This window comes from Vicugna pacos, chromosome 3 (genome assembly GCF_048564905.1).
Source record: "Vicugna pacos chromosome 3, VicPac4, whole genome shotgun sequence".
Taxonomy (NCBI): domain Eukaryota; kingdom Metazoa; phylum Chordata; class Mammalia; order Artiodactyla; family Camelidae; genus Vicugna; species Vicugna pacos.
The window spans coordinates 18,220,575-18,244,597 of NC_132989.1; the positions used below are offsets into that span (position 1 = coordinate 18,220,575).

Consider the following 24,023-nt stretch of genomic DNA (forward strand, 5'->3'; position numbering starts at 1 on the left):
CATATGAGCTGCTTATATATTTTGGAGATCAAACCTTTGTCGGTTTCACTTGCAAAAATTTTCTCCCATTCCGTAGGTTTTCTTCTTGTTTTATTTCTGGTTTCCTTTGCTCTGCAGAAGCTTGTTAGTTTCATTAGGTCCCATTTGTTTATTCTTGCTTTTATTTCTTCTAGGAGAAAATTTTTGAAATGTATGTCAGATAATGTTTTGCCCATGTTTTCCTCTAGGAGGTTTATTGTATCTTGTCTTATGTTTAAGTCTTTAATCCATTTTGAGTTGATTTTTGTATATGGTGTAAGGGTGTGTTCTAGCTTCATTGTTTTACATGCTGCTGTCCAGTTTTCCCAACACCATTTGCTGAAGAGACTGTCTTTATTCCATTGTATATTCTTGCCTCCTTTGTCGAAGATGAGTTGACCAAAAGTTTGTGGGTTCATTTCTGGGCTCTCTATTCTGTTCCATTGGTCTATATGTCTGTTTTGGTACCAATACCATGCTGTCTTGATGATTGTAGCTCTATAGTATTGTCTGAAGTCTGGGAGAGTTATTCCTCCAGCCTCTTTCTTTCTCTTCAGTAATGCTTTAGCAATTCTAGGTCTTTGATGGTTCCATATAAATTTTATTATGATTTGTTCTAGTTCTGTGAAATATGTCCTGGGTAATTGGATAGGGATTGCATTAAATCTGTAGATTGCCTTGGGCATTGTGACCATTTTAACAATATTGATTCTTCCAATCCAAGAGCATGGTATATCTTTCCATTTTTTAAAGTCTTCTTTAATTTCCTTCATCAATGGTTTATAGTTTTCTGTGTATAATTCTTTCGCCTCCTTGGTTAGATTTATTCCCAGATATTTTATTACTTTGGGTGCTATTTTAAAGGGGATTGCTTCTTTACTTTCTTTTTCTGTTGATTTATCGTTAGTGTAAAGAAATGCAACTGATTTTTGAACATTAATTTTGTAACCTGCTACCTTGCTGAATTCTTCGATCAGCTCTAGTAGCTTTTTTGTGGACCTTTTAGGGTTTTCTATATATAGTAACATGTCATCAGCATATAATGACACTTTTACCTCTTCTCTTCCAATTTGGATCCCTTTGATTTCTTTCTCTTGCCTGATTGCTGTGGCTAGGACTTCCAGGACTATGTTGAATAGGAGTGGTGATAGTGGGCATCCTTGTCTTGTCCCAGATTTTAGTGGGAAGCTTTTGAGTTTTTCACCGTTAAGAACTATGCTGGCTGTAGGTTTGTCATATATAGCTTTTATTATGTTGAGATATGTTCCCTCTATACCCACTTTGGCGAGAGTTTTTATCATAAATGGGTGTTGAATTTTATCAAATGCTTTTTCTGCATCGATTGAGATGATCATGTGGCTTTTGTCCTTTCTCTTGTTGATGTGATGTATTACATTGATTGATTTGCATATGTTGAACCAGCCTTGTGTCCCTGGGATGAACCCCACTTGGTCATGATGTATAATCTTTTTTATGTGTTGTTGGATTCTATTTGCTAAAATTTTGGTGAGGATTTTGGTGTCTATGTTCATCAGTGATATTGGCCTATAATTCTCTTTTTTTTTGTAGTGTCTTTGCCTGGTTTTGGTATCAGGGTGATGGTGGCTTCATAGAATGAGTTTGGGAGTATTCCCTCCTTTTCAGTCATCTGGAAGAGTTTGAGAAGGACTGGTATGAGTTCTTCTTTGTATGTTTGGTAGAATTCCCCGGGGAAGCCATCCGGTCCTGGACTTTTATTTGTAGGGAGGTTTTTAATTGCTATTTCTATTTCCTTTCTAGTGATCGGATTGTTCAAGTGTTCAGTTTCTTCTTGATTCAGTTTTGGTGGACAGTAGGTTTCCAGAAACTTGTCCATCTCCTCAGTTTGGTTCCATATAGTTTTTCATAATATTCTCGTATGATATTCTGTATTTCTATTTTGTTTGTTGTAATTTCTCCATTTTCCTTTCTTATTTTGCTAATTTGTGCTCTCTCTTTTTTCTTCTTTGTGAGTTTGGCCAGAGGTTTGTCGATTTTATTTACTTTTTCAAAAAACCAGCTTTTGGTTTGGTTGATTTTTTTCTATGGTCTTGTTAATCCCTATTGTATTTAATTCCTCTCTGATCTTTATTATTTCCTTCCTTTTGCTGCTTTTTGGGGCTTTTTGTTGTTCTTTTTCTAATTGATTCAGGTGGTGGGTTAACTTGTTTATTTGAGATTGTTCTTCTTTTTTGAGGAAGGCCTGTATCGCTATAAACTTCCCTCTTAGCACTGCCTTTGCTGTGTCCCATAGGTTTTGAGTGGTTGTGCTTTCATTATCATTTGTCTCAAGGTATTTTTTAATTTCAGCTTTGATTTCCTCATTGATCCATTGTTTTTTCAATAACATATTGTTTAATCCCCATGCTTTCTTTTTTTTCTCCTTTGTTTCTCTGTTGTTGATTTCTAGTTTCATGCATTGTGGTCAGTAAAGATGCTTGAGATAATTTCTATCTTCTTAAATTTGTTGAGGTTTCTTTTGTGTCCAAGTACATGATCGATCCTGGAAAATGTTCCATGTGCACTTGAAAAGAATGTATATTCTATTTTTTGGGAGTGTAATGCTCTGAAAATATCCACCAAATCTAGTTTTTCTATTGTAGTATTTAATTTCTCTGTTGCCTTGTTTATTTTCTGTCTGGAAGATCTGTCTAGTGATGTTAATGCAGTGTTAAAATCTCCAACTATGATTGTATTCCCATCAATATCCCCTTTATCTCTGTTAGTAATTCTTGTATGTACTTAGGTGCTCCTATATTGGGTGCATATATATTAACGAGTGTAATATCTTCATCTTGTATCACTCCTTTAATCATTATAAAATGTCCCTCTTTATCTTTGTTTATGGCCTTTGTTTTAAAGTCTATTTTGTCTGAAATCAGTATTGCAACACCTGCTTTTTTGGCTTTCCCATTTGCATGGAATATCCTTTTCCATCCTTTCACTCTCAATCTATATGTGTCCTTCTCCCTAAAGTGGGTCTCTTGTATGCAGCATATTGAAGGTTCTTGCTTTATTATCCAGTCTGCCACTCTATTCTTTTGACTGGAGCATTTAGTCCATTAACATTTACAGGAATTAATGATAGATGTGTGTTTATTGCCATTTTGAACTTATCTTTGCAGTTGAATTGGTATATCCTCTTTGTTCCTTTCTTCTTCCTTTTGTGGTTTGGTAATTTTCCTTTGTATTATCATGGATTTTATTTAATTTTTGTGACTCCCTTGTAAATTTTTGACTTGTGGTTACCCTTTTTTGTAAATCTATTAACCTATACCCGTTTTTATTAAACTGATAATAACATGATCTCAAACTATTGGGTTCTTTTTGATCCCAGTTTTGACCCTGCTTATGTATCTTTAAGTGCCAACTACAGTTTTATACCCTGTTAACATTCTTCCTAGTTAAGAATCTTATTTTCTATTTCAGTAGACTTCCATTGGTAAAATCACCAAGTTTCCATTTATCAGAAATATTACATCCTGTTTTCCACCCAGTGGAACAAAAAGAAATCAGATAGCCATAAAAATTAGACACGAGTGAGGTAGGTAAGCCTGCCCATCTTTAAACAAAAGTTCAGGGAAGAAATGTTTTAGGTATAAGGAAATTGGAGGGGCACAGTGATTTAATTTCATCTTAGTTTTGTCAGTTTGTCACAAGGGAGACTTAGGATTTAGAATCAGGCCTTATTTATTAAAGCTTCTGGATCATTTCGGTACAACGGGTATTTGCTCCATGCTAGGTACTGAACTAGGTGGTCCTTTTCTTCTGGGGTTGTGGAGCTGGGGTGATGTAAATCTCAGCTGTCTGTGGCCATATTTTGTGTAGTACATATTCTTGATTCTTTTGAATGCCATGCCTCTGAACCTTCTTTCTATGTTTGGGAACTCATCTACCTTATGAATTTTTGTGGCTGGTGGAAACTGTCTCAAAATTAAGAAGTTGAAAATGCCAGCTTTATCAGCCTTGCTCTCAACCAGGATTCTAGGCTTTGTCAATGACAGGGACCCGACGTGAACTTCAGATTGGGAGTTAGTGACCCAGAGAGGGGGCCCAGGGAAGACTCATCTCCACCTCTGTGGGAAAGCAGTGGGGGCTAATGCCAAGGTGACCTCCAACTGCAGTAACAGGAGGGGGAGCCAAGGGAGGACTCAGTGTTCAGTGCCTGCAAGGTCAGCTCTGGAAGTCAGCACCTGGTCACTTGGAGCATGGTTCCTGGCAAAGTGGCCTCAAATCAGGCTTTGCAACCCTCCCAGAAACTCTGTGAATGTATTAATCTTGCCTCTTCTTAATTTATTATGATGATTATGATGATTATTAGCAGTGGATTCTGTTGTTTGCAGCTAAGAACTCTAGGGGAGGAACCTTCTTCCATCCACATCATGGAGAATGTTATTTGCAATGGGGGAAAATCATGCCAATATATGAAAAGAATTGGAGTTAAGATAGAGGAGAGCAATCTGACAAGATAATCTCGGTCCTTAGGGCCCTGAGACTAGCTCTCACTCTGAACTTCCCATTCCATGGGGTGACAAATTCCCACTTTGGTTTGAATTCAGTTGAGGTGAGTTTCTGTCACTTGCAACTAAGAGAGTTCTGGCAAACACAGATGAAAGCAAATTAATAACATGTATCAGAAGTCTCAAAAACATGCATCCCCTCTGAGCCAGTAATCACTTTTCTATTTTTTGGAAATCATTTGAAATGTTTAAAAGACAAAACCAAAATGGTGGGTGGGATCAGGCAAATGGTTGCAAAAGAAAGTGCTTCCAAACTCTAGTTTGAAAAGACACATGCTCCCCAATGTTCACAGCAGCACTATTTATAATAAGTAGCCAAGGCATGGAAACAAACTAAATGCCCATCAACAGATGAGTGGATAAGGAAGATGTGGTATACACACATACACACACACACACACACACACACACACACACACACACACACACAATGGAATACTACTTAGCCATAAAGAAGAATGAAATAATGCCATTTGCAGCAACATGGATGGACCTAGAGATTATCATACTAAGTGAAGTAAATCAGACAGAGAACAAATATCATATATCATATGTGGAATCTAAAAATTGATACAAATAAATTTATTTATAAAACAGAAATAGACTCACAGACATAGAAAAGAAACTTATGGTTACCAAAGGGGAAAGGGGGAGGAGGGATAGATTAGGAGTTTGGGATTAACAGATACACTCTACTATATATAAAAGAGATAAACAACAAGGATCTACTGTATAGCACAGGGAACTATATTCAGTTCTTGCAATGAGCCATAATGGAAAAGAAACTAAAAAAAAAGTATGTATGTATCTGGATAACTGAATCACTTTTTCTGTACACCAGAAACTAACACTGCAAATCAACTGCATTTCAATAAAAAATAAGAATACCAGAAAAGAAAGTGCTTCTAGAGAACAATACCCATGAAACTGAAGCCACTTGATGCCAATTCCATGCTCATCTCTTTCATACCTTTTGCTTGACATTTGAAAGGCTTTTCTTTCATTGCCATCTTAGTTTTATTTTATGTCTTTCTGTATAGCTCGTCTCTTGTTCTTTCCCCCTGAGTCGTTGGACCTGCCTTTTGAGGCTGAAAACTGGCATAAACTGTGAGGCCAGGTAAATGCTGGCTTGCTTTTCAGATGAAATGGCACTTGAAGCGCCAAAGGTCTGCAAGTACCCTCACCAGGCCATGATGCAAAACATGACACATGATCTGCATGTGTGCATGTTCCTCAAGGAATTCTTTATGCTGAAATCTGGTTTGGAGGCCTCTGACCCAAGCCCAGCAGACTAATTACAATGGCCAGGGCAAAATGTAAAGCAGTTAAAATACCAAGTGCTCAGTCCAAGATTCAGAAAGCCGGGAGTTTGGCCCTGGTGTCTACTCACTGGCAAACTGTATGGCCTTGGCTAGTCCTTTCTTCTCACTAAGCCTCGACTCTTCATTTGTATAATCAGGCATTGGGCCAAATGTTTTTTATGGTCCTTTTTAGATCTCAGCCCCTGTCTTTTATGATTCCTTTCAAGGTGGCACTTTTAAAGCAAGTCTGAGATGGACTTGGATCAGGAGTGCCTTTCCATAGCACCCAGTCTAGGTCGGGCCTCAGGCTAAGTTATGGGAGGAATTCCCTTTGAAGGAACCTGTCCCTCTGAGTCCTCAGAATCAAGTCTCCTGAACCAAGTCCCAAGGACAGAAGCCTGTTGTGGCCCCAGTTCTGCTCAAGGCTGGAGGCTCCTAGGGAGGGGATCTGAGTTGACTCTGGAACAACCTGGTGATTCAGCCTTTACAAGGTTCCATTAAATACGAAGAACAACCATTTGAAGTAGATATTTCTATTTCACTGAGGAGGAGAATGAAGCTCAGAGAGTTCCAATGACAGCCAGCTAGTGAGGGAGCTGGGATTCAAATTCAACTCTTGATTTTAGTGCCTAGGCTTTGCCCTCTGCCTGAGTGACACCTTGAAAGTTGAATACTGTTGAAGTGAACAGTGAGGTGCACATTCAGAGAGGGTGACATGCAGCCGATCCCCACCTCCGCTCGGTTTTAAAGCTGCAACAGAGCACTTAGTGACCATCAGTTATGGCCAAATCCAGCTTTGTCTCTTGCTGTCAGGGTGACTCTGAGCGAGTTAATCTTTCTGAGCCTCAGTCTCCCTACCTGTGAAATGGGGATGAAGGTAATGGTACCCGCCTTTAGGTTGCCAGTGTTAAACAGAAGTGTTTGACGTAGTGATGTTCAGTAAGGTTAGTGACACGCAAAGGGTCGAATTTGCACGCCCCAGTGGCAGCAGGTTCCTTTGTTTCTACTTCTGGATTTGCTCTCAAACTCACCCATTTCTCTCCATCACTGGTACCATCTTAGTCCAGGCCACCCATCCGGAAGACTAGAATTGATCTTCTACTCCCATTCTTGTCCCCCAGAAATTCATTTCCCACACAGGAGCCAAAGTAATGTGTGACACAGAAAATCAGGTCAGGTGACTTTCCTGCTTTCAGCTTTCTTGCTGCATCCAGGATCCAGTCTCCTCCCCCCGCCCCCCGTTATCATGGCTTCTCGGGCCCTCAGGAGCTTCCTCTGCAGCCTTTTCTCATACCACTCACCTCACTGCTTATCAGCCTCCAGCCAAGAGGGTGTTCGGTCCGTTCCCCAAACTCATCAAGTTCCTTCTGAGATCAGGCTCCAGATATTTTCTGGAGCTGGAACCCAATCCTCTCCTCCTCACAGAGCTGCCTTCCTCTCCTCACTCAGGTCTCAGCACACAGTTCTCCCTTCTTAACCACCCCGATCAAAGATCTTCCTTTTATCCTCTGTTTCATATCCTTGTATAGATAAGAGTTAGTTTATGGAGCAGGCACTAGTCACAGCTGGTGACTATTTTGGCTATGTCGTGTGTATGTATGTATGTGACACTGTTGGGGCTCTACCCGTATCTTTTCAGGTCCCTTTACCATTTTTGTGCAATCCAGCTTCACTTCCCATAGCCAGCACCTGCAGTTCTGCTGGAAGCCTTCCCTTGAGCTTCTAGAACCTACTTTGCCCCTGGGGTAGCTCTTAACCGTGACTGTTAAGTATGGGGTATAGATACACAGATCTCTCACCTCTCAGCCAGGATAATTCTGAGATCTGAGTTTTCCACTGTTTCCCAGAGTTCTCCCAAAGGATTAAGCTTCAGTAGCCCACTGTGGTGACTGGCTTCAAAACTCACCTTTACTGGTCACCCTCCCTCTCCTGTATGATGTCCCCACTCCCCTACCAATGTCCTCATCCTCCCAAATGATCTGTGAGCATTCAGTCCTCATGTCAGAGTCTAGTTCTGGGTGGAACCCAACTCAGACCGTGGATTTGTAGAGTGTACATTCTATGTCTATCTTGTTCATGGCTCTATCCTGGTGCCTCGTTTAGTGTCTGGTACATAGTGACAGCACTCAATATATGTTTGTGTAATGAGTACCTGCTAGCAGTATTATGACTGCAGTGCAGCATTTCTTCCTTTCATGGACTTTCGTTTATACCAGTAGCCTACTGTGCACCCACAGAATGTGACAAGTGCCCTCCAAAACGTACAGAACGAAAAAGAGGTATTTTGTTTTCTAAGTGCTTTCAAGGGTAGCATTCCTGTTAAAGTGCTGTTTTAGCAGGTTTGCTACATCTGGGAGCTCTTTATAGGGAAGAGATCCCAAGAGAGATTATCTAGGAGTCTGGCATTCTTCGTGAAATCCCCACGTGGAGATGCTTCAGAGATCTTTTATGGGACAAGACCCTGATATGCTTGTTTGTGGGTGGTTTATGCAAAAAGCAACTGGATCCTGAAAGAGGTGCTCTCAGTGGAATAAGATGGATACCTATGCAGGGAGAGGGGCAATACTACTACTAAAAGATAACAAATATCATCACCATGGACTAATGCACTTACAGGCCAGTCCTTGGGTGGGTCACGCGTGTCATCTCATTTTATCCTAGGAACCAACGCATGGGGTAGGTTGTATGTTACCCCATCCTCAGGTGACGAGATTGAGGCTCAGGGAGGTTAAACGTCTAACCCAAGTTCATACAGCTAACAAGAGGCAGAACTGGGATTTGAAACCCACTCTCACAACTTCAGAGCCCCTGCTCTTATTCCTCTGTCTCACCGCCTGGGTTAGGAATAGCTCAGCCGGCTCACCAGGTGAACTAAGGAAGGTACTTCAGCCTGGAGAAAATATGATTGAAAGTAAAATACAAAAACGAGATGCAACCCCCCTGAGAGGCCTTCAAAGACCCGTAGGCTCCCATGGAGCAGGTGCGTTTTGTGTGGCTCAGTTTCAGGAAGGCTTTTCTCAGAGTGCTGTTCAGAGGTGGAGGGAATAGAGCCGGTTCAGGCACAGGAAACTCCCCCACACTGGGGGCCTGAGGGCAACAGGGCATCTCTGTGGGAAGTCAGAGAGAGGACTGGAGCACAGGAGAGTGGCTGCTGGCTTGGAGGACTTTCACGATCCCTTTCAGGTGTGAGATTCTAGAATGCAAAGGAATTGGGAGATTCATTCAGTCCCTGCACGTGTGGTTGGTACTGTGTAGTTCTGGAGTGACAAGATTTGCAATATGATTTGAGAGGAATTTACTAATGCCATGTTAATAAATAAAAAAATACGTGCTACATACACTCTCTGCACAAGGGAGGCAGGGCCACAGTGCTGCAGGACCAACCAGTATAATGGGATGGTCAAGGCTGTGGGCTTAGAGTCAGTCTATATGATTAATTGGGGGCAAGCTACTTAGTGCTCCTGAGCCTCAGTTTCCTTTCCTGTAAAACAGTACTGCTCTGTGGGGTAAATATTTTTTTTTTTAATGGAGGTACTGGGGATTGAACCTAGGACCTTGTGCATGCTAAACACATGCTCTACCACTGAGCTAGACCCACCCCACCCCAACATTTTAATTTAAATTAAATTAATTTTACTTATGTGTCTTAAATCACTTTTGTAGGTATTTAGCTCAGGCCCGTGAAGACTGTAAGTGTTCAAAAATGGTAGCTGTTTTTTCTGAAAACCTTTCAACTGATAAATATTTTTCTTAAAAACATAAATGCAACCACTTCTGTATCATGTGCATACTCTGTAAGATACGAAGAAGGCAACTTTGAAATTTGAGATGCTGGAATCCTGAGACTGGGAGAATCTGAGACTTTTTCTACAACCGTAGTCATTGCGAATATTTACTAAGCACCCAGATGTCACCTCACAGAGCTGATTCTCAGCTAAGACAGGATTAGAAGCCGACTTTCCTGAATTTCAGGCTCTATTATTCCCCACCTATAATAGACCATTGCCTACCCCGATGACAGGTTTCCGAAAGAAACGAAGCAGAAATATTTTGCTCTGACTCTGTTTATATTTCAGGAAAAGCAGACCAGCTCTGGATCAGAGCCTGTCGGTCTCCTGATAACATATCTCCCAAGTATCCCTCCCCTGCGCACTTGCTGCCTTGATCAGCTTCTCCCTCTCCTCCCCTCTTCCTCCCTGGTTTTTGTTGCCCTGTCTGTATCTCCCACGTGTCTTCTCTGCCTTTTGCCACACCTACCCTCCTCTTTTCTCTGCCTCCATTTCCCGCTCTTGGCTCCCTATCTCTTCACCTAGACTCATGCCTAATACTTAAGTCCTTAAAGTCATGACCAAGTGGCACCCAGTTGACACAGCATATCATGAGGTAGATTGGAACATGGAGTTGGACAGGCTAGGGATGACCTTATGCTTTGGAAGTTTATCAGCAGTGTTACAATGCTGGTGTTGCTGCCAACAGGAACCCACCAGCAATGTCAGAGAGCCCAGGGCTCTGTGGGGCGCCAGGGCACCACCATCCTTGTCTCTCCTGGTTCAAATCCTGTCTCTGCCACTTGTCAATAGTTTCTTCATCTGTAAAATGAGAAAATACCATGGACCGGAAAGTCATGCTTATTTCACACGGTGTCTGGTGCACAGTGTGTGTTATATGATGGTCATAGTTATCAAGATGCTGATTAACAATGCCGACCTCCTTTCTGGCTTCTCTGTTTCCTGGTCCCTCCCTCCTTGCCCAAGCAATTGGGACAAGCCCTCCATAGGATGAAGTTTGCCTAATTCTCTAAGCCTTAGGACAGCAAATGGAATGAAGCACTTAGAAAACTCAGGACATATCTCAGCCACAAAGGTTTCTGATTGGGAAAAAAAAAATCTTAGTGTTTCAAAGATTTAAGAAAACAAAACCAAAACAATAAAAAGCAACGTGTTTAATAGCAAACTCTTTTCCTTTCTAACACAAAGCTGAACACAGCTCTGCAGAGATCTTTTCTGGCTCCATGCCCACTGAATCTGCTGCATTGCCTTGGCAACCAATTAAAATACTTCTCTGTGTGCAGCAGTATCGTCCCTAACTCTGCAAAACCAGGACAACCTGCTCAGAGGGCTGCGCCCGCGTCAGTTGGTTTTCGCTCTCCTCTTGATCTGGCTCCGTTCTGGTTTGACTTCTTTTTTTCCTTTCCCAATTACCCCTGAATCCCCTGCCAGCACCTACGTGCCATTCCTAGCACACCTGGCCTTAAGTCAAGAAACACCCTTGTCAACCAGACAGGGGCTGGAAGGGATCCTGGGGACAAAGTGGCGGGTACGTCTCCTGTCCTCTAGCCTCGAGGGAAGACATCAGAAGCTCCTCAGCCATGAAGATGCTAAATCCCACTGCAGTTCCATGCAATATAGCCAGCAGTATGCATTCAGTAATGAAGTAGTTATTGAACGCCGGTTGCATTCCAGGCACTGTGCTGGGTGCAGTGGGGACAAGACACCTCCTTAACCTCATGGAGCTTATGTGCTCTGTGAGGCAGTGGGGACTCTGGGAACTGAGGAGGAACTTATGGCCAGCCAGTTTGGGATGTGGGACAGAGGGCTGACTTCTGGAAGGAGTGGAGGTGAGACTGAGACAGAGGATGGGTTGCAGTAAGCCTCCTGGGCCAGTTTTGCCATTAGGCGATGGTTCCACCCTTCCCTTCTCTAACACGGGCAGTTCGACTGATTCCTTAGCTGGAGTGGTTTGCTTCAGGTACTCCGAGAGCACGTACCTTACTTCTCCTGTCTCTGGGCTGAAGTTTTCCCGTTAGCTTCTTAGGGAAGGATAGCAGTGAATGATCCAAGCTCTCTCACAGCCTCTCTTGGCTCTCCACACTGTGTACGCAATTGGCGGCTGAAGGGCACATTTTCCAAACCAGCAGCACCAGGACCGTGATGCTGGGACTCACTGCCCAACATACATGCCTCTCAGTGTATTCGGAGGTTTGCAACCTGCAGTGTCATGGGTTTCTCCGGATGGTTAAAAATCAGACCATTTGCATTTTCTAAAAAATGCAGCTTTAATAACTGCCCCAAACACAAATACAGGAATGCTAAATTGTGATCTGTAGCCATTTTCTCCCATTTTGCTTCCTTATAGTAACATTTATTGAGCACAAACCTCTTATGTGTGACGTGGAGAAAACAGTGACTCCCATCTCAGTGGGTCGTAGAAAGAGTTACGTGAGATTGTGTAGGTAAAAGCGCTTTACCCAGTGCCTGACACAGTCAGTCCTTTGTTTTAAGATTTATTAACTGCATCATAATTATTCGTTTTTATGGCTGTCTCCCCAAAGAGACATGAGCTCTTTAAGGGGAGGGCTTTGGCCATTTTGGTGAGTTACTCAGTTTTCCTGGGTCTCTTCCATGTGTGCATGTTACATTAAGATCGTATCTTACTTGCTTTTGTTCTTCACTGCAGCCCAGCAAAGGGTCTTACTCATAAAAGGCATCCTGTATGTGCCTGTGGAATGAATGAGGCACAGGAAATAATAATGCCTCACATTTACTGTCATGTAGTTTACTGCGTGTCACACCCTGTGCTAAAAACTTTACAAGAGTGATCTCGACTTCTCCTCCAAACGCGGCCACGATCACTGTTAACCCCGTGTCTACAGCACAGTGAAACAGCAGCCCCACTGCAGTCGGCATGGTGGAACTTTACAAGATTAACCTGCCTGGATGAGTACAAGCAGACAGCTAACCTTCCCTGGGTGCTTCCTTTGCCCAGACCCTGTGCTAAGCCCTTTACAGGAATTGCCTCATTACATCCTCCCAATAACCCTAGGAGGTAGGTTTAATATTTCCATTTTATATTTATATGCTCAGAGTCACTAAGTAACTTGCCCGGAAGCACACAGCCGGTTACGTGAATGAAGAGCCTTTGTCCTGAATCACCGCCTTATCTTGTTTACTTATCTCACTGGAAGTCTAGGGTCAGAAGCAGCAGAAAATTGAATACATATTTTTAAAATGATACAAAAAACCCTATTCCTCTTACTCAGAAAGAAGTTTAAAAATATATATGTGGGGTGGGGGTATAGCTTAGTGTTAGAGTGTGTGCTTAGCATGCACGAGGTCCTGGGTTCAGTTCTCTGTATCTCCGTTAATAAATAAACCTAATTACCCACCCCACCCCCCAAAAAAGACCTGATTAAATAAAATTTTTAAAAATATATATATACATATATGTGTATACATACACACACACACACACATCAGTGGGCAATGGGGAGCTATTGTTTAATTGGTACAGAGTTTCAGTGTGGGATGATGAAAAGCTCTGGAGCTGGGTAGCAGTGGTGATTGCACAACAGTGTAAATGAACTTAACGCCACTGACCTGTACACATAAAATGGCAAATTTTGTGCTATACATATTTTTAACTTAATTATATACATATGTAACAAGTGTGTCAGCATGAGAGGTGCCAGGGCCATGTTCCCATGTGAAATGCCACCTTCCCTTCCTGTAGGAGGCCAGGTCAATTCAGCTCATAACTCTTAGCTCGTAACAGTGTAGCTCAGACTCTCGTAGTGCCTCTTCCTATCTGTCACTGGTATCCTTGGAACTAAGTGTAGATTAACTCAGCATGAAATGATTCCCCCAAGATCAAAGGAGCACCTAAAATTTGCGGCGTCTGCCTCAGGAGTTTGGCCACATATGGAAAGGGCATTTCCTGTCTTCTTAGGGTTAGCAGGTCATCAGCTGAGTGGTTTTGAACCTGGCGCACTATGTTTTCTGGACAGTGCTGTTTGTCACCCAAAAAGGTACTGAATAAGGTGCTTGCCATCTAGAATATTTCAGCCGCCTCATGACTTCATGCTGCTCATTCCTCACATAGCTTTGTCATGGCTCGATTCGTGAAGACTTCATTTCTGCAGCCTGAGGAGTTATTCCATGACTCCAGGAAGTCTACCAGAGACATGAATGTGTTCATTTATTCATTCAGCCATTCAAAACACATACTGGGATTCCTAGTAGGGGCCAGGCTCTAGGCTGGGTGCATACTCCAAGCACAGTATTGAGAGACAAGGTGCCTGTTCTCCTGGTGCTTGGAAAAAAGATTAGGAAAATGACAGATCTGACGTGAACTCAGCTCTATTTGAGTCCTGGAGTCTGAGCCCATGAGCATGCCTGGTATGAGCTTTCAATGGTGTGAGCTTTCGAGACAGAGCCTGGCACGTAGCAGGCACTTAGACACCGTCTGCTGAATGCCCTGGCTTCTGACCTGGGGATCTGGAGTGATGTGACCCTAGGGGGCTGACACAGACCCAAGTGACGGAAAGCTCCTCACAATGAGTGGACTTGTCTTTCCTTGCCCTGTGTTCTGTCACCTGCTGTGGATGTGCTGGCTTATGCCCCTGCGTGCTAGGGTTGTCAGGTAACCTGACCACTTCAATGGAAAGGAATGGCTCTCTCTGCCAGTGAAGTGGAGACTGCTCCTCACTTGCCCAGTAAACTCTGCCATCTGCTTGGAGCAGAGATACCCTGCTTGGAGCAGAGATACCCTGTTTGGCTGCACTGAATCCATCAGGTAGATGCAGCCCATCGACCAGGTGATGCCACGTAACCAGCTCAGCTGCGAAGAGACTTTACTGCCGTGAGTAATTGACATGTGCCTTCCTAGTGGTGTTCTGAAGCAGGTATCCAGTCACCCCGTCTCCTCTCCATCTGTTCCCTTCTCCCTCTCTCCCAACTTCCATTCTATTCCAGATATCGCTGTCCTGTCCTGCCTTTCCTTGCACCCATATGCCCAGAATAGACCCTACCTATTCATCCCTGACCATTAAAAACACCCATTTTTTTTCTAGAAAATTTCTCTCTATTGGCCAAACTTCATTTCCCTTAAACTGAACCACCTCATCGCCTGACATTTTCATAAACCATCATTTCTTGAGTCTAAGACTTCTTTGTCTTAATCACTTTATTGGGTTATAATTTACATACCCAAAAAAGCACTCTCTTTAAGTGTTCAGTTTGATGAATTTAGACAAGCTTATATAGCACCACATAAAGCATGTGCATTACCCCCAAAATATCACTATAGTTTATGGTTGTGCCATTCCTAGAATTTTATATAAATGGAATCAGACAACATGTACTCTTTAGTAAGACATTTCTTTTTTCATATCTTAGCATTTCTAAAATTGGATATGTCTTACAGTGAGCATGTAACACGGTAGTGTTTCTTTTTTTGCTTTAAGAGCTATAACTACATAATATATCTTAGATAATATCTTTAAATCGGGGGTATATATGTATCATATGCGTGTGTGTATACATATACATACCACATATGCGTAGATACATATACACTGAATAGTTGGCTTTACCAAGGTGATAATCTTTACCTTGCTGTGTAGCTTCTCAGAGGGCCTAAAGCTGGATACTCCTGACAGGAGTTAAATAAATACTGCAGAAGGAGGTGATGGTGAGTTTCACAGTTTCCCAAAAATGTCTTCTAGTGGCAAGAACTTGCCAAAAACTCCTCTTGGAATGAGTCAATAATCTCCAATTACAAAAGAGATTCTCTTTGAGGGCTCAGTTACCTCTGCATTAGTATGAGATAGCTTTTCCCAAAATTTGTTCCGTGGACAATTATTGATACCACTCAAGGTACTAATGAAAGGGAGGAGAGGGAGTACCACGGTCACAGAAATTTGGGAGATGGATCTTATTATTTTTCTACAGCTTAGAGATTCACAATTCATTAGCATGCTAAAAGCACTGAAAAGTCCTGCAGTAAAGAGAAAGTGTTTAGCTCTGTTTTAATCTCAGGTTTGTTTGATCTTGGAGTTTCATGGAACATCTAAGAGCTTATAGACGACACTTTGTGAAAGGCGGGTCTAATATATAAGCATAAATTTAAAAGGAGAAAGGGAGATATTAGGCGCTGAAGAGAGCTGTGTTTGAGCTGATCCCAGCTCGTGGATAAGGAGACTGAGAGTGCAGGGCTGAACAAGCACTTTCCCTGGTTTCACAATCTCTTTATAGTTTGAAGGGACAGGTGGACAGGCAACCTTTCCTACGAGGAAACGAAAACAACATAAAAATATGCATTGGCTAATCCCTGGACTTGCTCCAGTGCGTGTGGCTGATAATTGAGGTTGAGGAAACCTTCTGCCCCAGCCACCTGCCTCAGCCATCCACAGTGGGGTGAGCTTCTATGTGTCCACTGTTTGGCCAGACATCTTTAACTGATGAGAAAACTGAAGCAGATAATAGAATGGTTTCCTAAAACAGAGAGGAACCGACCTACATGAACTCCCCTGATCATTTAAATGATGGCAGAACCCTTCTCAGAAACAGTATTGACCCCATACACACAGAGATGAAAGGAAATCACAGTGGGCCCAGTGAAAATTAGGCAGGACACTCAAAGAAATGTACAAGAGCTCCATTTCATTTTTTAAAAATATTTTAAACATTAACATACAGTAAAATTGATTTTTTCTCTCTTGGTATAAATTCCTATGAAGGTTAACGCATACATAGATTCATTTAACTGCCACCACAGCCAGGACAGTCCCTCCACCTTCAGAACTGGGTAGATTACATCCTCTTCCAACCCGTAACCCCTGGCAACACTGAAAACCACTATTTTCCATCACGATGGTTTTGCCATTCTGAGAAGCCCCTTTCCTTTTGCTACCCACTTTGCTTTATTTCTTCAAGAGGTCCCTGCCTGTTTATGTGTGAACACAAGAACTCCAAACCCAATGCCGGCACTTTCTTCTCTCTTGTTGCTGTATTGTTATTTACTGTCGGTAACATTTATTAGCACCTACTATGTACCAGGTACTAGACTAAGCTTTTCACAAACACTATCTCATTTTAATCTCACAATGGCCTTATGATATACGGATTTGGGGAACCGGTTCTTATTGATTCTTACACAAATATGGAAACTGGGTGTCAGGGAGGTTAGTGACTTGCCTGGGGCCTCCTAGCTAACAAAGAATTGAATCCCAGCACAAACCCAGCTCCATTTGACTGCAGTCCTTAAACACTTCAGCCATCAATAAAAGGAAGGGGATTGTAACGAGAAAGGAGGTACATCGAGAGAGGTTTGGGGCCATGTGGTTTTTTTTAAAGTTTGTACGTGTGAGTGGAGCTGGAGAACCATCTGGATGTCCCGACTTCTCAACCTCGGCTCCCTTCTTTATGCCTTCCTCCACTTGCCACATACAGTCCGCGGTGACCCAGTGGCATCTGCCTGCTGTTTCCAGGGGCTTGGGATGGTTTTAGTCCCCTTGGAAATTTAGCAGTAACCACCATCTGTGTCACAGCTCTGCAGTGGGACACAGTAGCTGGGACCAAGGAAAGGGGCTGGATGCCTTCTGATTTGTGCCCAGCCTCAATTCTCTTGTGTGTCTTCTGACCTCATTTTTTTCCCCCTGGGCTGCTTGCAACACCAGCTGAAAAAGTTTCTAGGACACAGGCACCTGGTCTGTGTGCTGGAGGTGGCAGGTGCATTCTTGCTGAGGTAGGGCGAGAGGGACAGGAATGTATGTGGTTGGCGTGATGCTTAACAAAGACTTCGGAGAGTCCCAGGGCAGCCACAGTTGTGTTGGGGAGAGTGAGATGCAGGGGAAAGGGGAGACAGACGTTAATGGGGAATCAGAGATGCTGGGGAAGTGGACTGGGTTCTTGCCTTGCATCTGCTGAGCCCCGCTGAGCTTGCCATTTGGGGAAGTGAAGCTGGTTGGCAAATTCGCTCCTAGAATCAACTCCTAGCTCCTTAAGGGTCTCAGAAGTGATCTGCTGAGGCAGTGCATACTGGAGGAAGCACACCCCTGAATCACGGCCACGGGGCATTTGGAGACAAACAAAACAAGCCCCAAATCAACATACCGTGGACCATCTCTGGATGACACTCGGTTAACAAGGTGTGAGAGATGGTGTGCAATTTAGAGTAGAACAGTGTTGAGTCGCTTTAATAACGACAACAGCTGACATTTACTGAGCCAATCGCTGTGCTCAGAAGTCACTGACATGAATCGTCTCACTGATTTCTCCCATCAGCCTGCGGAGGCAGGTCTATTATCATCTCCAGTTTACAGAAGGGGAATTGGAGGCCCTGAGGTCGAAGTGACTCACCAAAGTACACAACGACCGAGGGGCAGGATCAGGACTGGAATTCTGGTATTTTCGAACCTAAGTTTGCCAATTCTTAGCTTCACTGCTTTCCTGTCTGGTCTAATTCAGAAATAGTATAGGGAAACAGAGGGAGGAGGAAAAGACATCAGCCTTTCAGGAGCCCAGAATCTTTTCCAATGTGTGCAGAGATCCCTGGGCTTGGCTGCAGTACAGGAAGGAACAGGAACCAGTGGGATCTGCGCTGCCAGCCCTCTGGGACACGGCCGATCTTATCTGTTGGCTTGAAATCATTGCACGCTGTAGAAACCTACAACCATTTCTCAAGTTTTCTTTTTACACAATCCGCTTGGGAGGGTTGTAGACAGGCAGGCACAATGGATTATTTTTTTCTCTCTTGGGCTGGCACCATGAAGTGTGGCTGTTGGTTTCACCCTAGCATCCTGGTTGGCACAAGAAGTTTCAGGCCTCTTGGAGCCAACAGAAAGATCTCGGTGAGCTTGTTTTGTAGATGAGCCAAGGTGAACAGAACAGGCTTTGGGCTTAAAAAGCTCCTGCACAGGAAGTTAAATGAACTCTTTCAGAGTGCTACCTTGACATCGAGTCCTCTGGAGAGACGTTGTACAAAATGGTAGCCTGTGACAACAGATTATTTATGTCCTCTTTGCGGAGTACTTTACACTTAGTCTTATCCCATCCTGGACTCGTCATAGGTTCAAGTTCAGTAATAATACCTATTACGCTCTCCTGCAAGGGCTGTCACTCCTGCTGTGTTTTGGAGAATGCCTCATGCCCGGCAGGGCACAATCAACAGTCAATAATAATGTTTACCAGGATAATGATCTTCCAAACGCCTTTCATCCAAGGATCTCAAAGTGCTCTGCAAGCACTAATTAGTTAAGCCTCACCATGCTTCTCTGTTTTTATAATACATTTTCCCCATTTTACAGAATTTTAAATTGCAATCCAGCAACCTTAAGTAGCTTGTCAAAAGTCAGACAGCAAGTTTAAATGAATGATAATGATGATGCTTTGTCTTTACAGGACATAGGTTTTCTCAGGCTATCTGAGTATGTTGTAAAGATAATTTTCACACTGCCCTGGAGGAAGGAGGGTAGCAAGTATTATTAAGTGTTGATGGGTGTGGGTAAACTGAGGCTGAGAGGGCAGGTAGCTTGGTGAGGGTCTGGCTGAGGATGCAAGGTCATTCCTCTGCCTCTCAGAACAGGGTGGCCTCCCAGATAATCCTCAACTCTCTGAATCCGAGGGACGCATGATTGCTTTCACACTTACAGGAAAGGTAGCTATATTTTGGGGAGTAGAACAGGCTGCAGAATTACAGCCCTATTTACATCCAAGAATGCTCCGTTCATATTCCCATTGAAAAGGCAAAAGGGATGAGATGAGGCTCTTCGAGAAAGGTAGGCTCAGGAAATGAAGGAAATGGGTAGAGGGTGGGGTGGCTGCGAGCTCTGCCTTCTTGCAGCATCGTCACTAAACCAGGACCTGCCTGAAAGCAGGAACCTTCAGTGGCTTGGTTCTGTATTTCAGCCTCATGACAGGACTCGGTCCAGGACAGCTCGGAGGATGGGCACAACCTCGTCACCAGCACCTTGGTCTGAGGTTACAAGTCCCTGTGAAAGAGTCCCAGGGATGTGAGGTATCTGGCTGTCTCTTCGACCAACTCTAATTCCTCAACTCCTTATGCTGGGAGGGGCCTGGGAATCCTCTGTAGTTCAAAAAGGAGGGAGTTGTGGAGTCTTCTGTTGCTACCTTTTCTTAGCAACACAGCCACATCAAAAAAAAGATGAAAACATGAACCCAAACAGGCCAAGGTGATAGGAGACATGCCTCCTCCCAGCCTGGCAACACTTTCGGAGTGGGAGTGATTGGCAGTACTCTCGCCTGCAGGGAGGCAGGTCAGTCTTTGCAGGGTGGGGGAGGGGAGAGCTTGCAGGGTCTCAGGAATTCAAAGGGAGATTTGCTGACCCCAGATGAGATAGAGCCCGATTCTTTCTAAATACAGCCTGCCTGAGAACCTGGCTCCCCTACCCTGACCCCACCTTTTCCAGACTTGTGGATTCTGATTGATGACTAGACCTAGGGCTAGCAAGGAGCCTGAAGGAAGGGCACCAAGCCCTTTTCTGGAATGTGTGCACACACCAGCACAATGGCAATCAAAAGTCTGCAGTAAAGAAATCACAGCAGTGCCCTGTTTCTTCCCACTCTCATCTCAGAATGTCTCCACGCTCCCCTGCTGCAGGGGTGGTGCCTTGAAGGTGCAGGGAACCCACGGAGGCGTAAGCTGCTGGGAGGAATATTTTAGAACCTTTTTCTGAACGTACACCACAAGCCTCTTCTCCTTCGTTAGGGAAGAAATCCGGGGAAGACCTTCCCACCCTCTGCTACCCTTCACAGCAGGGAGTCATGAGACTCTGCTGCTGGTGTATTAGCTTCCTGTAGGTGGGAGTACACAGAATGCAGCTCAGACTTTCGAAGAATGCCAACCATCCAGGCCACAGCTCGCCATGTCTAGTTGGACACACTAACTCCAGGGGTGACAGCAAATAATCCTGCTGGAGTCACAAAGACCACGTCCCTCTCTTGAGATGTGCCTTTACCAGGATCCCCACAACGAGACTCACAGCCAGGTTAAAGTCCTAAGATGGGCTTGCAAGGCTGGACAGAGCAATTCCCATTATCCAAACCCCCCAAAGCATTGCTGGGTGATCTCCTGAGAGGCTCGACTGGGTCTGTTTGTTTTTTATTGCAGCCTCCGATGTGCATTTTGTGTGTGTTCTATGCATTTGTTAAAGAACGGCTCCTGGACACCTCTGCTGTACTTTCACAGCCCAGCCTGTCCTGCCAGTCACTCCACCCACATACCCGCTTCCTTCCCGCATGAACTTTGGGCATCAGGTGTCTTTGATAACCTCGAACGATTAAGAACGAGCATTGTCATAATGTTGCTTTATGACTGGAAGTGGAAAGATGGATCTGGGTAAAATACAAGCAAAACCCGACGTTTGGAAACTTCTCAGAGATCTCAAAAGCAGCAAGCGGTTAGATTTGTTTTCTCTCTTTTTCCCACCCTCTGCATTTCCCCTGCTGTGGTTTGGCCTCAGAACAGCAGAAATGAGAGACCAAAAATCTAAGCAAGAAGGCTTTCCTTGACCTACCACTTTCTGGACAAGAAGCAGGGAGAACCTAGGAAGCTGTAACAATGCTAAGAATTCCCGGATGGATTAGAGAGGCTCAGGATTCCACCAAATCCTAGCACAACTATCGCCGCCCACAGAAATCTATCCCCAGGGAATCCTCCGCGGCGCTCTCTGAAATGTAACTAAAAGAAGAGAACCTCTCACGGGCGATGCACACAAACCCAGCCTCCAAGTGGACACGATGATGTGAACAAATCAGATCTTTCTTACCCCATCCATGTGGACTCTGATGTTCGGCACCGGCCGGAAAGGGCTGCACTGCAGACCTCCGGGCTGAGTCCTGCTTTTCCTGCCGTCCTGCGAGGCCAGCACGCCGGGCCTGCGGAAGGAGCCCCGTCTGCCCGAGCCTGGCCCCGAGCGCACCCCGTCCAGGAGACGCACGAGCAGCAGGTTGGCCGGCAGCGCCTCGATGCTGCAAAACACCAGGGTCCGGCATTCGGGGCACCTCAGCTCCTTGTGGGCCTTGAAAATCCTCTGGAGACATGGTTTGCAGAAGGTGTGCTGGCAAGGGAGGACTTTGGCTGTGACATCGAGCTTTTCGAGGCACACGGGGCACTCCAGAAGATCAAGTAACGTCACATCATCCATTTTTATTTTAAAACTCCGGTCCTGACCTGGAGGGGCAGAGTCCACATGGTTGGGTCAGCTGAGCCCAAAGCGGCTGGAGAGTTTCAGAAGGTCTGCCTGCTGGAAGGAGAAAGGGAGAGAGAGGAAAAAACGATGATTGCTCCGAGAAGTGTCTCCCACCTACATCAAGGCATTGTCTCATAAGGGAGTTTGCAAGGACTTTGTTCCAGCTCCCAAGTTTCAGATGACTCATTCTGATTCAGTGCTAGCAGGTATAAGCCTCTGCTCCTGCCTGCTGGCGGGTCTGAGGAAGCAATCAGCACAGCGACCGACTACTTACTCACTGCCTCTCCGTGTGGAAGGCAAGAGCAGGGACACAGAGCTGGCCTGATGAGGAGGCCCAGAAAGCCCTCTCCCCCAGCCAGGGCTCCAAGCAGTCGGGCAGTCGGTCCCTCTCCATTCTCAAATGAAAGGCCCCTCAAGGCGCAATTCCTGTGATGCTCTCTACTCTTTTTTTCTTTTCCCCTTTAAGTTTCTCTCTTATCTGCCTCACATGCAGACAAGTTATGTTTACATAGATAAGTTTACCTGAATCTCCTGCAGTTGTAGAATTAGTTCCTTCATATCTCCCCCCATTACTTTGTTCAAGCAATGTGCAAAAAAAAAAAAAAAGTTCTACTAGAAACTAGTTTTCACAAAGTGTTTTGCCTCAACTACAGGCCATGGGGCTTGGACTTTTTTTCGTTCTTTCTTTTCTTCCTCCCTTCCTCCCTTCTCACCCTCTCCCTCTCTCTCTCTCTCTCTCCTCCTCTGGCCTCCACACCTTGATTATCTTGGCCTCAGAGACAATATTCCTCCCATAAGATGAAGTCACACAGCCTGTTTAGTTACTTGGACAATTGTTCCCAGTTTCAAGTGAAGCAGGCAGGAACTCTGGACCGTGGTCACAGCTTGCAAAAGCCAAGCTGCATATACAGGTGTGTGTGTGTGTGTGTGTGTGTGTGTGTGTGTGTGTGTGTGTGTGTGTGTGTGTGTCTGTGTGTGTGTGTGTGTGTCTGTGTGTGTGTGTGTGTGTCTGTGTGTGTATTCTGAAAACAATTCTTGTTCCAGTTTCTTTTCGGATGTCTGAAGCCTCCCGTTTAGAAAAGCCTCCTCGTTAGAGGTCCCAGTCCCTCCGGGCGCCAGGGCATGGGTGAGCGCAGCAGGCGGAGGTTTGGCACGCGCGCCGGTGGCCCCCCTGGTGAGAAAAGCCAACGCGACACGCGGGGACGAGAGAGGGCGCCTGGCCTTCCCGAGACAACGCTCCAAAGATGTCAGCGCCAGGAGGTGTGCGGGGGCCACTAGCACTAACCTTGCGCTTTCACCCCGGCAGAGTTCAGTTCAGCCCGGTCCGCGGCTCCGGCCAGGCTCCCTCCAGCCGGCGGCTTCCGTTTCCCCAGGAGCTGCCGCTGCGGCTGCTTTGAAAACTTTCCCCACTCGAGTCTTACTCATTTCAGGGATCGCCTTACCCAGCCCTGTTAACCCTTTCACCGCCGGGCGCTTTGCCCCGAGTCCACGCCCTGCTCCTGATCCTCCCTTTGTGTCGCCCGGTCGGTTTCTGGGAAGACATTACACTGGGCAAAATGCAAGCCAGCCCGGAAGGCCCGGTGTTGACAAAGTTTATATTTTCATCATTCTGGTTTTTCTCTCCTGTCGGCGAAGTTGAAACCCGCTGGGTTATAAACCTGCCAAGGTGACTGTGTTTGTTTTGAACTTTTATGAAGATTTCCCAAAAAGGTCAAACATATTCATGGTAGCTAGATAGCAATCCAGCCACATAGAAAGTACTGCTCCTTCAAAAAACTCACAGTCAATCCTTGAGTTTTGAGATTTCAGAGGGACTTTAGTGATCTTTTTGTTCAGTCTTTTTAAATGAAACAAAACGTGTTGTGATGGTACAGACATAGCCTGGAAAAATCAAAGCACAAGAGGGCTTTAAAAGAAAAAAGCAATGTCCCAGTTCCACCCCCACCTCCCTACCCACTGGAGTCTTTTCATAGCCCCAAATAAATGCTTACAATTCTGTTTCTTGATTTAGCGGTAATATATTTCATGTAACACTCCAAAAGTATCCAGTAAAGTAAATAATAATAATAATAATAATATTACTTAACACCACAGTTGCCCTCACCTGTGCCAAGCACTGTTCTAAATACTTCACCTACACTAACTCACTCAATCCTTTTAGCAACCCGTGCTAGCATC

At 44.5% G+C, this 24,023-nt stretch overlaps 1 protein-coding gene across 5 annotated transcripts in view; it reads right to left on the minus strand.

Annotated features, from left to right (window-relative positions):
* The window catches only part of SH3RF2 (SH3 domain containing ring finger 2), a 123,399-nt gene extending 100,051 nt beyond the window's left edge, over nt 1–23,348 (minus strand). For 2 of the 5 annotated variants that reach the window (XM_031671767.2, XM_015239433.3), the window contains exons 1-2: nt 23,131–23,348; nt 21,423–21,899 (exon numbers count right to left, since the gene is read on the minus strand). In XM_031671767.2, coding sequence (XP_031527627.2) covers nt 21,423–21,800 — 378 coding nt within the window. In that variant the 5' untranslated portion in view covers nt 21,801–21,899; nt 23,131–23,348. Of the gene's footprint in view, nt 1–21,422; nt 21,900–22,367; nt 22,543–23,130 lie in introns of those variants that run through there. The other 3 variants (XM_031671778.2, XM_072955557.1, XM_072955558.1) reach the window with 3 other exon arrangements.
* Between the last annotated feature and the right edge of the window lie 675 nt (nt 23,349–24,023).